Here is a 13,469-nt window from a genome sequence, read left to right as displayed (position 1 = left end):
ATCATTCTTGCTTAGATTCTTCGCCCTCAGTTGAAAATAATGTGCAACGAAAACTTTCAGTTTTAATTTTCCATCCAATTTCTCACCTATTCGCCGTTTATCCCAATATTTCCCTGATAATCTCGTCCACTCTTTTCCCTGGCCTACTTCTAAAGGTCCATCTCATCAAAAGATCCAATGCCACGTCCTGTTCTTTGATCGCGATGGGCCACTGCACTCATTCGCGAGCGTGACAAAGGTTTTTGTTCGGTGGCGCTGTTGGTTGCCCGCAGTTTCTCCGCTCAACCCCTCCATTGATATCAAAGATCGATGTCGCCACTTTTGAATGAGTTCAATTTAAGCCTTCCTTTCGGGTCAAGGTGAATAGCACATCGTACCGTACCGGTTGGTTTATTTCTCATCACCGCTCAAAGCGGACATAGAGATACCCTGTGTATGAGAGAAGGATAAATAGGGAGAGGATAAGGGGGGTTTAATTTTTCTACTTCCTCAAACTTTCGCTTTATTCGGCCGTGTTGCATCACCGTGCAAAAGTTGAGTTCCCTCCGCGTTAAGTTTTTTTTTTTTTATCTTTTGTCTCCAAAGCATCTCTCTCGCTTGTGATCTACTGGCGTATGATTTAAAAAATACCTTTTGTTTTCATGGTATTAATATGTTGTTCCCTCAGGGGATATATTTTCCAGTCCCTTTTATGACCTTGCATTGTTTTTGGGCGAATATTTCGAAGCATTTTTATTTGACTATGCGGACCTTTCATTGATTTTTATCATGCCGGATTTTTCTCCAAAACCCTCTATGAAACAGGTGCGACACCAATGTTTTTATTTTCACACCTGATCTGATAGATAAACTTCAGCACACTGAGAACGTTATTTAATAAAACTCTCGTTAGTGATTTGGCGAAAATTAACTACCATACTCCATCATTTTAATTCCATTATACACCCTTTAAAAACCCAGCGGCTCGAAACAAGCTTAATGCCTCGTGTCATGGCGTTTAAAAGGGCAGCAAATCAGGCTTTAGGTTCGTTGTTGATTCACAAAAGGCCCTTGGCTTCGTGCCTCTCCTCCCGTCTTTAAATACTCTTAGTTCCAATTTCTCCCTCACGACCGCCAATTGGAATTCTAGTAGACCTCTTGCCCTTTTCGTTTTGTCTCTGCGGGACTCGTGGCCCTAATTTGACATCGGTGGAGCGCAATTATTGCCCCCTCATGCCCTCATTTTCCGCCTTTCGAGTCTGCCTCCTGATTTCTTCCCCTTCTCTTTACCTTCGGGGCCATCCACCGATCTCCGTTTGCTCTTCCTCTGCGCCTATCTCCCTCCATCTCATCATCTGTACTACTTTTTCTGCGGATTCCAATGACTACGCAAGGTTTTTACCGGTAAGAATATACTGAACTTAATGGATGTAATGCAATGCATTAAAAAAAAGGAATGAATAATTAAGTATTAATCTTCTCCATTAATATGCATACGTCTCTACTAAGTAATAAGTAAAATCTCATCAGAAATTTGTTGCCCATTATATATCAGTGTGGTGTGAATAGATTAAAATAATAAATTATTGCTGAAGATTGTGTCTAATGTATTTTGATGACTGGCCTGAAAAATAGGTATTAAATTCACCAAATTACAAATAAGATGAATTTTAGAAGAATTTTCTGCAGTTCTGCTCTTTGTGCTTGTGTTTGAGTATAAAAACCTACATTACTTCCTCCAGCAGAAATACTTGTGCATTCCCCGTATGGTTTGAGACACCTTGTTCAATGCAATCACTGGTTGATGGGAGTCCAATAATTACCTTTTATGGATTTTACGTAATTGCACTGTTATTTAAAATTAGTTTCCAAGTTTCCTTTCTTCGAAGTCGTATAATTTACCCTTTATGATTTTCCTTAACTTTCCAACTCTCCTTTATCCTGTATTTTTCTCTCTTTTACCTTTTACCAATTTTACAATTTTTTTCACTTTCATCACCTTTCTTCTCTACATTTTCTTTTTTACTCTAATTTTTCTTTTTCACTTCTTTTATATTTCTTGTCTGAGCCGATAGGAATATTTCCCTCTGTCGCGTAAATACTCTTTCTTCTTTAAGTCTACAATCCCATTTTCGCCATATCTGCCAGTTTTCCGAATCAATCTTAGAATCTATTCATTTTTTTTTTTTACTTTCCCAATTGTTTATGTCCTTAAATTGTGTTCCACTATACTGTCACCAGATCCTTTTCCAAATCACCTCTTCCACTCCTTCAATCAAATCTTACTTTCTAAACCTTCACAATCTTGCAGTCCTACCTATTTTATCCCTCCCTACTTATCCGGATCTCATTGTTTTTCCCGCTCACCTTTTCCATGCTCCATTCCTCTGCACACGCTTTCGGTTTCTCATCTTAACCTTTCTCTCCTTTCTTTCCCATCTCCCTTTCCTCTCCTCACTCTGCCCCCTCACAGTCTTCCCTTCCCATCATATTCATCCTCTTCTTCTCCACTTTCACTCCCACGCTCCTTATCCAGCTCACATTTCCATTCCAATACACCCTCGCACTCCTCATACTTCACTCCATCCTCACTTCCTGCTCCATTTCTCTCGCTTTCTCCCTCCTTCGCAGCCATCCCGCGCTCATTCCGAAGGGTTTTCGTTGTTCCAATCCCCTCCCCACCAAGCCTCCCTTCTTGCTCGCTTACTCCCTCATGCATGCGTCTAAAAGGTCTCCAGCAAATCCCTCTCTTAACCCCGCACGGTGATCCAGATTCAATTTTGGAAGACGGAGAGAAGGAGGTAGAAGATCCCCATACCTTCCTTTCCGTTCCACTTCACCATTGGTGGATAGGTTCTGATAAATTTGGGTGACCGCCATTTTGATGTCTATGAACAAGTATGTGTGGAGTAATAGAAATTTTTTGTCATTTTTGACCCTCAATTTTAAAAGCTTTCCATAGAGCTACGTTTAAGATACTTTAAGTAGCGCTGGAAAATTTGGTTCCATTGTATTATCATTATCCATGAAAACAGCTAATAAATTTCGATAAAAAAATAGAATAATTTGAGCTATGTCTGATTCGAATATTTCGACATTTGAACGTATTCAGGCATTTTTATTTTATTATTTAGCTTCTCCGGCAGGTCAGCACGCAATATTTTCCAAAATTGGGTTCTCAAATTTTAGCTGTAGATTATTTGGATTATATTTACCACTGCCAAGTTTACCAATGGGTTGTTGATGTGTAATAGTTTTTAAAATGTAATTATATGATAAATTATGGTCAAAAAGGGCAACTTTACATGTATATATAAGTTGATTGTTTGAGGCGTAAGTTGGTGAAAGCGATTCATAACATTTTCAATTAACACAAGCGATTCATTCAACGTTAGACGATTTGACGTTGAAACCATGGTCGTGAATAAATATAAATGTGAAAGCACAAAGTTCTTCTTTTTAATTTAACTGTATATATAAGTATTAGCGTTTCTTTCTCGTCCAAAATCTATCCTAAATCGCACACTTAACCCTAAAGCGCGACGGAGGACTCCATTGCGTTAGAGGTAATTTTTGGTCGAAGAAGGAAAAATCACACTGCCTCGCATATTTGCTAATTATTCCATCCCAGCCCCAAACCTCGATTCTCACATAGTACTCGGTGTTTTGTGGATTTTGAACGAGTCGGAAATTATTTGAACCACGTGTATCCTGATTTTCTGCTGCTTTATTCTCAATATAAGGGGTGACATTCACAGGATTATGGCCAAGCCATAAGGGAGAGCAAGCAAATCGAATTAAAAACCTTACTCGGAACGAAGGGAGATTCTATTCCATAATCTCGTAGATACCATCTTTTTGCTGGATCCATTGATAGGATTTCGTAGTGAATTGGTCATTTAATGCCCTCCCCGAATAATGCTTCCCTCATTTAATTGAATACGAAAAGAAAGCATCTGATTGGAGGATAATTTGATGAGTTCCTCAATTTTAATGCTCTTCCATCGTTTGTTCGCCCGTGAACTGGTTTCAGCAAAATATTCATTGTCGGCGACGGAATATGTTTGTCACGGTGTGGTTTTGTAAATGAGTGCACTCGTACTCGTATTCACCCTAAGAAAAGTTACGAAAATCCCTGTGAAATCTCCGTATGTTAGTCAAAAGAGATGTGAAGATGCTTAGGGGAAAATAAGGTCATGAAGGGGATGGTTGAGGACTGTTTCCGCGTCCACCCCGTCTACTACAATTGCTTTGATTGCACGGAAAAAGCAGTGATGGGCCATTATTAAATGGAGAAGCCCAGTTGATCCCCAGTATGCACTTAAAGTTTTATGTCATGACTGAATGAATTTATTTCTTCATGAAATTGTCTGAAAATGCCTATTGATTTATATTGTAGCTAAAATGACACAACGAAAGGAATGTATAATGCCTCTCTAGAAGAAATGATTTTAATGAACTTAATGTGGTTTAATAACTTTCTTTTGCTTTTGATACTTTACCGTAACTAGTGTACCTAACATACATACATTTATAAGAGTATTGTACCACATGTACCCACTTTTTTCCATGCATGAAATTTGAAGACCTTAGCAACGATTTAGAGGTCCACGATATTTTTCCTTAATTTCTTCAGCAAGCGTGCTCATAAATTAATTGATTAGTGTTTTAAAAATTTCACTAATACATCCGGCATCAATTCTGTATCTGTTCAATCCGGTACATAGTTGCAAAATTTAATATTTAGTAAAACTTTGATAAAATAATCAAAGATTGCCTGAAGGGCTTCAAAGCGCATAATTTCACATTCAGTGAGGTTTTTGTGTGAAATAAATCAGTTATCGTTCCCCCGGCACCATTTGTGTATACGAGCGACGGATACGTCTCCTTTAAATGACCATATCCATCCTTGTTTCTCCACAGCCTCCTGGACCCACACCCTCCCCCCTCCACATTGTTCCCCTTCACTTCCCCCCCCTTCCATCCAGTGCCCCTTGCACTGTTTCTCCTTCCGCCCACTGGGCGGCTCCACTTCGATGCCGCTGATTGCCTAGCATTTGGGACACACTAAGTTCTCTGAAGTGTCCTTTTATTTATCCCTTCTTCCACTTCCTCTTTTTCCTCACCACCCCTTTTCTGCATGAGTACCAGGCACCTTTCCTTTTTCTTTTCCTCACGCTTTTGTTTTCACCTACGCTTTCATTCTCTCTTTCATCCCTTCGTCTTATTACCATGTTTTTTTTTCTTTTTACAATCCTTGAGAATCGACGCCCTACAAGCTGGGAAGCATGTGAAGGCCAGACGTTAGACCCTCCTCCACATGTTGCAATATATCTAGTGAACATATTTAATTCATTAAACGATTCCGATGCTGAATCTATTTCCTCCTAATAGACACCTCACTGGGTCTTCCTGCTGCTGAGTCTTTCGCAGTTTCCTCACTCTTTTTTCTGATTCCATAGTCATTGGATGTTTAAAAATTGCGTAACTATTTTTTCTTATATTTTTGAAAACACTCTTTTATTCTTGACTCTCCCTCTTCAGCTGTTAAAACTACATCTGCAGCATATAGTCAAATATTATGTATATATTGGAAGGAAAATGTATCACCGTAATTTATATGTGGATACTTTTTTACTTTAATTTATTTTACTAGGATGATGTTTTCTTCATGCTTACAAGGAATTTAATTTATTTGTTTCATTTGAGGTAATTGTTGTAAATATTTAACGGTCTGATTTTCTACACTTAATTGCTAAATTGTTAATCAGAAATTGAACAACAAATTGTCAGCAATGTTTTGGCTCTATACTTTTACACTCGTATTTACTTTTTTACTTACGTATGTGTCATTTCTTCTTCCAGGTTCCTATGTGGTTCTATGGAGAAGAGGAAGCGCAGTTCTCACTGCATCGACCTTAATGGTGATCCGAGATCCAAGATTCCGTCTCGTCGATGGATTAAACTTGGAGGTTCACAAGGTAGTACCCCAAGACGCTGGAGACTACGTGTGCCAAATATCAGCATCGGACACTCCTGATCAAGTTCACACAGTGGAAATCCTTGGTAAGTGTTTATCCTAACCAATCGTTGATTAGGTTTACATAAGTGTATTTACGAAGATAATTTAAATCTCAGCCAGTTAAGCAATGCTTTTGTAACTATCCTCATACATTTGAAATAGCGATTGGCGCTTTAGCTTATGAATACATAATGAAAGAAATTTTTGCGATATGTTTTGCTTTTCGTTCTGTGTAATCTGAAGCTCTGTAGTTCTTAATCCTGTTGCCTGAAGTTAACCTTTTTAAAATGAATGAATGCAAACAATCTCCGCATCAAATATTTTCTCTCCTCTCATATTTTCCGCCTCACAAAAATAGAAATCTCTGCATTTTTAAACTCCTACCTTTTATTACTGATGTAATTACACTAAGTGATTATCTATATCGTTAAAATGATATGCATTGGCTTTGAACATCCATACAAAAAATTTTAGGAGATGAAAATTCATGGGCACAGAGATTTAGAATATTAATTTTCCATATTTTGAGACATATGTCTTATTGCAGAAATACCGTTGGTTATAAGAAACATTACTTCCCTTTGATCTGGAGAATCGTAAATCTCAATTATTTCTCTAAAATTTGTTGGAGTCTAAAGTCTGGATTTGTGTGTTCAACATTTCATATTTAGGTAATCAAGATCATGATTTGAAAACATTCCACGGAGACCAGAACTATGTTTTTCAATGACTCAACATCAAATACAAGTTTAGCAGAATATTTGGGTTCCCCGAATTGATAAACGTGGATTACTTGATTTGATAAGAATATATATACAGCTCATGCAATAAGAAACATTTAGAATTGATTCCTCGGAAATAATTATTTATACAATGAATTACCAGGATCTAAGAATCGGTCTTTTGAAGCAGATTTTTGAATGGCATTAATGTGTATCCTTAGATCTATATTTGGATAATTTGCATTCAGCAATTACTTCTTGTTTCATTATCGAACCCACATGTACAAAATCAATATTTTTCTCAAAAAGTATACTCGTTTTGTTGCAACAGTGTCAATGAATGTAATGCTTAAGTTTTCAACATATGTCCAGTGATTATTCATCTTTATCTTTCTCAGAAAAAGTATACCGTTGAGTTCCTAACAGTGACTGATGATATTTTTTATTTTTTTACTTAAATCATATAAATTCAATGCTCATTGTCTACTTAGGTATCTGATTTACATTGCGTGCATGGCATACATAAGTAGTTTAATTTCGAACAGAAACTTTGTGAGGAAAGCGTATACTTTTTACAGTTTTCGAAATATGTTTAAATATTTTGAGAACCAATTTAGGCTAAAAAAACAATTTAATCACTGTAAACGGTGTTATTCCGATAGAATCTAAATTTAATCTAATCAACAGTGAATTTATTAGCTCAATTTTTTTGAATTAATGTAATGTTAGATCAATTGAGAAAATAAATAATTTACTTGTCAAATTCATGTCTAAAATTCTAAGTAGATGCTTAGTAAATCTCCATTTTTAGTATAAGTACCACTTTTTACGTTAACCTCTAGGCACTAGAGATTATTTATATCAATTCCGCCGTGCCAACCATCTTCTTCAAACTATATGGCATAAGGACTTTTCGCATATGAAATGCTCGCGACTCAATCGACTTAGCTAATCACGCATGACAGAATCACAGTCAACTCGAATCCCTTTTTCCGTCCCTGCTTGCAAAAAAAATGGAGGAGTGACTTCCGCTCCGTTAGGCTCCCGGCTTTCCAGCGATCAGCGGTGGTAAAAAAATATTTTCCTTAATTTTTTCGGAAACGTCCGCGTACTCGGGCCGAAATTTTCAGCTCGTCTTGCACTCATCATAAAATATCATGGCGGGAGTAAAAGAGCGGTACGGACGAGGGGTAGGTATGGGGAAGAGAAAGGGACAACATTTGCCCCCGCGGTTACTCTTCATTAGCGGGGCGGAGAAAGCGCGGTGGTGAGTGGGAATTGTAGTATGCGTGGAAGCGGAGGGAGAGGAGAAGCCGGAGCGAGTGGGGACAAGGGCGACGGCAAAGGGGGGGGGGGGGAGACGTTGGGGAGCGTCCCCGGGAAAAGCTTGACGTCTGATTTCCCCCCTGCGTCCACAGCAAGCTAAAGCTAGCCTATTCATTGAAATAGTGGAAGGAAATCCTGGTTTCATTGAGGTTGTTGTCTAGTATTGGCCCTCTCAAGGCCTTTATGAAATTATTTCGCATAGACCTAAGTGATGCTTGTGCCTTTGTATAAAACTCTATCGATTATTCGTGAGTTATCCAAAATGACTACAACTAAGCATTACGTGTCGATGGCAAATTTCAATCTATTTGAATCGCTGATGCAATGCTTAGTTACGCCAAATATGCGATTTTTCAGAATATTTAGATATTTGTTTTTAAGGTTAATGTGCCCTTCATGGCTGCATTGTGGATTGCTTCACATTGCATGAATGATGTTATGCTGCAAAGCTAACTGTAGATTTTCTCCCTCACTCATTGACTGCAAGAAAAAGAAGTATATATTGTACTGTATACTGTACTGTAAGAAGAAGTATATATTGAACTGTATTAAATAGGACTTATGATCAGCCAACGCGAAGGTGGTGCATGTGAAATTTTATAAAATTAGATTTTCATGTAGAAGAAACGTAAGAAAAATACTAAAACCTGGGCCTAGATGTTTCTCAAGCTATTGGAAGAAATAATGAGCCATTATAAACTCAAGATGAGCACTTATGTAATTAAAGTAGTCGTATGGAATTCGTATTCTAAACTTTACTATATCTTCAGAGAAGATATGTGGCTTTAAAATAAAGCCCATTAATTCGGGGCTGAAAATGCTCTAGAGGCAGAAATCCTTTCCGTGGAGTGTGCGGGAGAAATTTGCTCGAATAAGACTCACTACCCTTCCATCACGCGTTCCTAAAGACACCTGCCACCAGTGGAAAGAGTCATGGCGTAACTCACGCACAGATCTTCCTTCCTTTTTACCCCTTGCGCTCATTCTCACACATCACTTGGCTTTTCGTCCCGGCCCGAGCAGCGTCAGCTCGCCGTCCAAATGATTTTGTTTCGCCAGGGGTTGCCTCTCTCTCTCTCTCTTCATGCCCGGAATGAAGTGCGCGTGTCGCCACAGCGGAAATGGATAGGAGTGGGAAGGGGGGATTGCCGAGAGGACGGACGGGCTGCGGTTGAGGAGAGTCCGCAGGAGATGGACAAAAGGAGAGGAGGTGGGCGAAAGGATTCCCACGGAATGGGAGCGTCGCATTAGAGGGCGAGAATCAAGGGGAGCGAAAAAGAGATGTTGAAGTGAGGGCAGATGTGCTGGCGAGCAGCCTCCTTGCGTCTCGTAGTTTTGCTTTCTAGACTGTGGTTCATATGCTGGCATGAGAGTGCGTTGAGGACGCGATCTTGGAGGAGTTCGTGGGATGTGAATGGAAATTAAATGGAGGAACGAGGATGAGGCGCTTGACCAGCCGTGAATCTAATAGAATATATACTCCTTGGAACGCCAGAAAAATTATTTTATCAAATTTATGTAGTAACGAGGTCTTTTTCCTTATTTCGTCAAATTAAACATCAATAAAGTAATTAAAAACCATGGTAGTTCATGTATTTGGGTTACAAGTGTTTTTGAAAGTGATATAATGTGCAGTTTTAGAGCTAGTGTTTGCACTTTGACACAGTTATTTAAAAACTTTTCTCCTTTTAAATTGTTAAAATTTACTTATCGCTTAAAGCTGTAGGCCATTGGATTACGTAGTTACATTGTAATAAGTAAGTGAATTATAGACTTTTATCTAATTTACGCTGAACGACACTTCAATCAAGCAGTAGCAATACCATAATGGAATAAATTCCATAATTTGACGGAAATTGAATATATATGGATGAATGTCATTTTTACGTAATGATGTTTCAGTTTTTAAATCGATTAATTGGCATCGCCAGTAGTTGTTAATGTATTTAGTAGACTTTACTCCATAAAGGTTTGTACATTCCACCACAGAATTTATTATTTTAAAAGTGGTATATCTACATCTACAGCAGCATGGTAGTACTAAAACGTGTGCTGATGGAATAGTGAACTCGGTTCCCATCCAAGGATACTCATTTTTTTCAGCACGTTCGCTCAGGCTCATTTTTAAAATTTATTTACAGGCTTCTAATCGTCTTAAATTCACTTCAATTGCTTTTTGAACTTTTATTATTGGTAATGTGTTATAAAATGGTAAAAACTGGGAAACAGTTGACGTATCATTTTTATGAATGGCTACATGCAAAGGTTAGGGATTCCCAAAAGAAGGTAACCCGATGGTAAATGGTGGATAAAAAGCCGGCGTTATCGTTAACGTGCAGTTAAAAGACTGGCGCAAGTGATCACATCTTTCAAATTAATATTTGAAATTTATTATTTTGTTTCCATTAATGGTGGTTTTTATCATTTGATAGTAATTGCTAAACAAGCCCATGCCCGGGTTTTCTCAATTGCATTGTGATCTCTGACATATATATTTAACAAGTCCATGCCCGGGTTTTCTCAGTTGCATCATGGTTTTAGTGAGAGAGAGACTCCTTTTGTTGTTGAACGCTGTGCTCCAATCACCCGTCTCTTGAATTGGGTGATGATCATGGTTTTCATTACAGCATATATTTAAAAACTAACAAAAATGCAAAGCAAAAAAGAGCAATTGTAGCAAATTTACGATTATTATAACCCTGTAAATTAATACAAAACGAGTAAATTGAGCTGATATTAACTACGAGTTGAGTATTCCGCGACGGGCGACCGATCCCATGGGCATCACTACTTCAGCAGCATACGTTCTCCATTTGACCACCACAGATCCAAAGTGTATTATAGGGCCATCACTGCATTTAATAAGGCTTATGAAACGTAAGATGGAAGCCAACCGTTAAAACGGGGTCAAGTTAGCAGCAAATGCACACTACTTAATCATTAAATTCAGCATAAATTGAAACAGAATGATAAATTTGCTGTTATGAAGTAACTTCCTCCTTTGCGTGCATATGTATTCACGCAGATACAAAATATTTACGTAGCCAAAGACAAATAATGGTGTTAGGGAGACTTAATTTCCTTGAAAAGCAGTGGTCCCACAGACTATCCTAAAATCTTTGAAAGTGACTGTACATATATGCATTTTCTATACTCTATCTATATGCTTTCCACGGCCATTTTTAACCTTTCTTTGCGTGCGAACTAGCTCAATCCCTCGTTTTGCATTCAGTAAAAGTTCGTTTGATAGCAGCTAAAAGTATTCATTTGATATGGCAATAGGGCGATCAGGGCAAGCTTTATCTTCCTTCAGATTCTTCTATTTTGCATGTAATATTTCTTGGCCAACTTCATGAAAAGTTATGAAATCCATGTTATAAAAATTTACCGTTTCAAAAATGCCAAAAATTTAAAATATAACCACTATCCGGATTTCTTAACGTAATATGAAAATAGTAATGAGTAGAACTGGAGAGAGTATTGATTAATCGCTAGGTTCGTATTTTTTTCTTGGAAGCGGTCTCTATATATATTTATTTAAATTTTGTATCAATTTCTTTTTAGCTAATATTTAACGTTTATAGATAAGAAAAACTGATATCATTCTATTTGTTACAAAATGGCGTACAATATATGTTTATTTCTTTGGTCCGAAACGATATGCTATCAGGTTTTTTAATAAAATGCATCTCCTGGTAGAAAGTATTGGCTAACTTTAACTTTAATGCATTTTATCATTGATCTCAGTCATTGCGTTTCCTTTACTTTCTTGAATCGTCCTCTCTTACGTTTCACTGGGATTAATATTCGGCCGCCCACACTTGACGATCTGCATCCGATTTCTGCACGTCTTCTTTTCTACCATACGTAGTAATTGCCATGAGATCTTTAGTATTGTGTTTACTAGAACTACATAAAAAATGTTGCTAGACTAAGCAAGTTTTCCTTCAAATTCGATGAAGTATCTAAAACCTGTAAAATTATTTCATATTTTTCGGGTGAAGTGGAAAATAAATTATGTGTTATCCACATAATAGCTACAAGATTTTCACATTGTGTACTGGCATGATAATATCGATTACATCTAAGCCATAGATGCCATCCACTTAAAATTAAATCATTTAAAAGATCAGCTTTGATGATTTCAATGGCCAAAATGAAAACATCCTGACCTCTGAGTCAATACCCCACTTCCAATGATGCCAAAATATTAGTTATATCTTGGTTTGGTAATATAAAGGCAAAAATATTGTAGAGAGGGTAAAGGATAAAAATATAGTTGCAGCGTTACTAAAACAAGTAGATTTTTCTCAAAAGGTGTGTTACTTTCTGCTCCTGCTATTCTACCCTTTTTTTCTATTCCGTCCCTGCTCCCAACGGAACGACAGAAGTTCCCCTTGCTTCGCTCCGCTCTCTTTTCCTCTCTTGCTACGCCAAAGCCCTTCTCCCCCCCCCCCCCCCTATCAGACCTCCACGAGCCCTCACGCGTCGTGGTCGTAGGTACGATAAATATTGATAAAAAAGGAAAATATTCAGCCAGAGAGAGAAAAATCGTGGGGAGCGGGGGAAAAATGGATAAATAAAAGAAAGCAGGGGGAGAGGGTGAGGCGAAGGGTACGACCCTGGACGGGATCCCTTTCTCCTCCTCCCTCTGGTGGTGCGCCAACAGGGAAAATCGTGCGCGTCGTTTTGCTCTCTTGTTTTTTTCTCCCCTTTGACCCCTCCCGTGCCACGCCTATTTTTCTCTCCGTCTTACCACTAGAGGTGTAGATATCAGGTCATTTTCATGATGCAGTTCATTTGATTTGGTTAATGCTAATGACTCGGCTCTTCAAGTCGTTCTTAACGACTATATAGCTTGTAGTGGTGTAAAGTTGGTTCTTTTGATTTAAACTAAATCCATAAATCGGAGGGAATGTGAGGAGTACATCGTGGGTTCTTTGGCGGATTAAATATGGTATTCAAATAATAAATGCCGATATCTCCCGTAATATATGCACCAACAGCAGTCTGAAATCGAATTACCATTATACAGTAGGCACATTGAAATGCATAGCTTTAACTTATTAATGCATATAATCTGCACCGTACATCGAATATTTTTAAACCTGCGATAAATGTATTGAAGCTATCGATACTCAACAGCCAAAATCAGCTAATATCAAGGCATAAAATGGTAATAGTCTTTTTCATTGTTCCATTAGCATGCGACATATACCCATGAATGTAAACGTATCTTTCTCAATTCCAATCATTCTTTATGAACAGGTCGTTCATGAACGACTCACCTCTAATCCTCGTGGCTCTCCCCTTCCCCTCCGCACTTGCTCTTTCATCCACGGCCACGGATCCCCCTCAGCTTTATTTTTGCTCTTCCGAATTTCGTATTTTAATGGAACGGGAAACGTCGGGAGAAAGGG

At 38.1% G+C, this 13,469-nt stretch overlaps 1 protein-coding gene across 2 annotated transcripts in view; it reads left to right on the top strand.

The window, feature by feature from the left end:
- LOC124153454 (lachesin-like) overlaps positions 1-13,469 on the top strand; it is an 810,730-nt gene that overhangs the window by 683,769 nt on the left and 113,492 nt on the right. For both annotated transcript variants that reach the window (XM_046526611.1, XM_046526610.1), the window contains exon 3: positions 5,845-6,045. In XM_046526611.1, the coding sequence (XP_046382567.1) occupies positions 5,845-6,045 (201 nt within the window). The remainder of the gene's footprint in view (positions 1-5,844; positions 6,046-13,469) is intronic.

Source organism: Ischnura elegans, chromosome 2 (genome assembly GCF_921293095.1).
Source record: "Ischnura elegans chromosome 2, ioIscEleg1.1, whole genome shotgun sequence".
NCBI classification, from domain to species: Eukaryota; Metazoa; Arthropoda; class Insecta; order Odonata; family Coenagrionidae; genus Ischnura; species Ischnura elegans.
The sequence above is the reverse complement of the archived record's forward strand: the minus strand, read 5'-3'. Positions and strand labels throughout refer to the sequence as shown.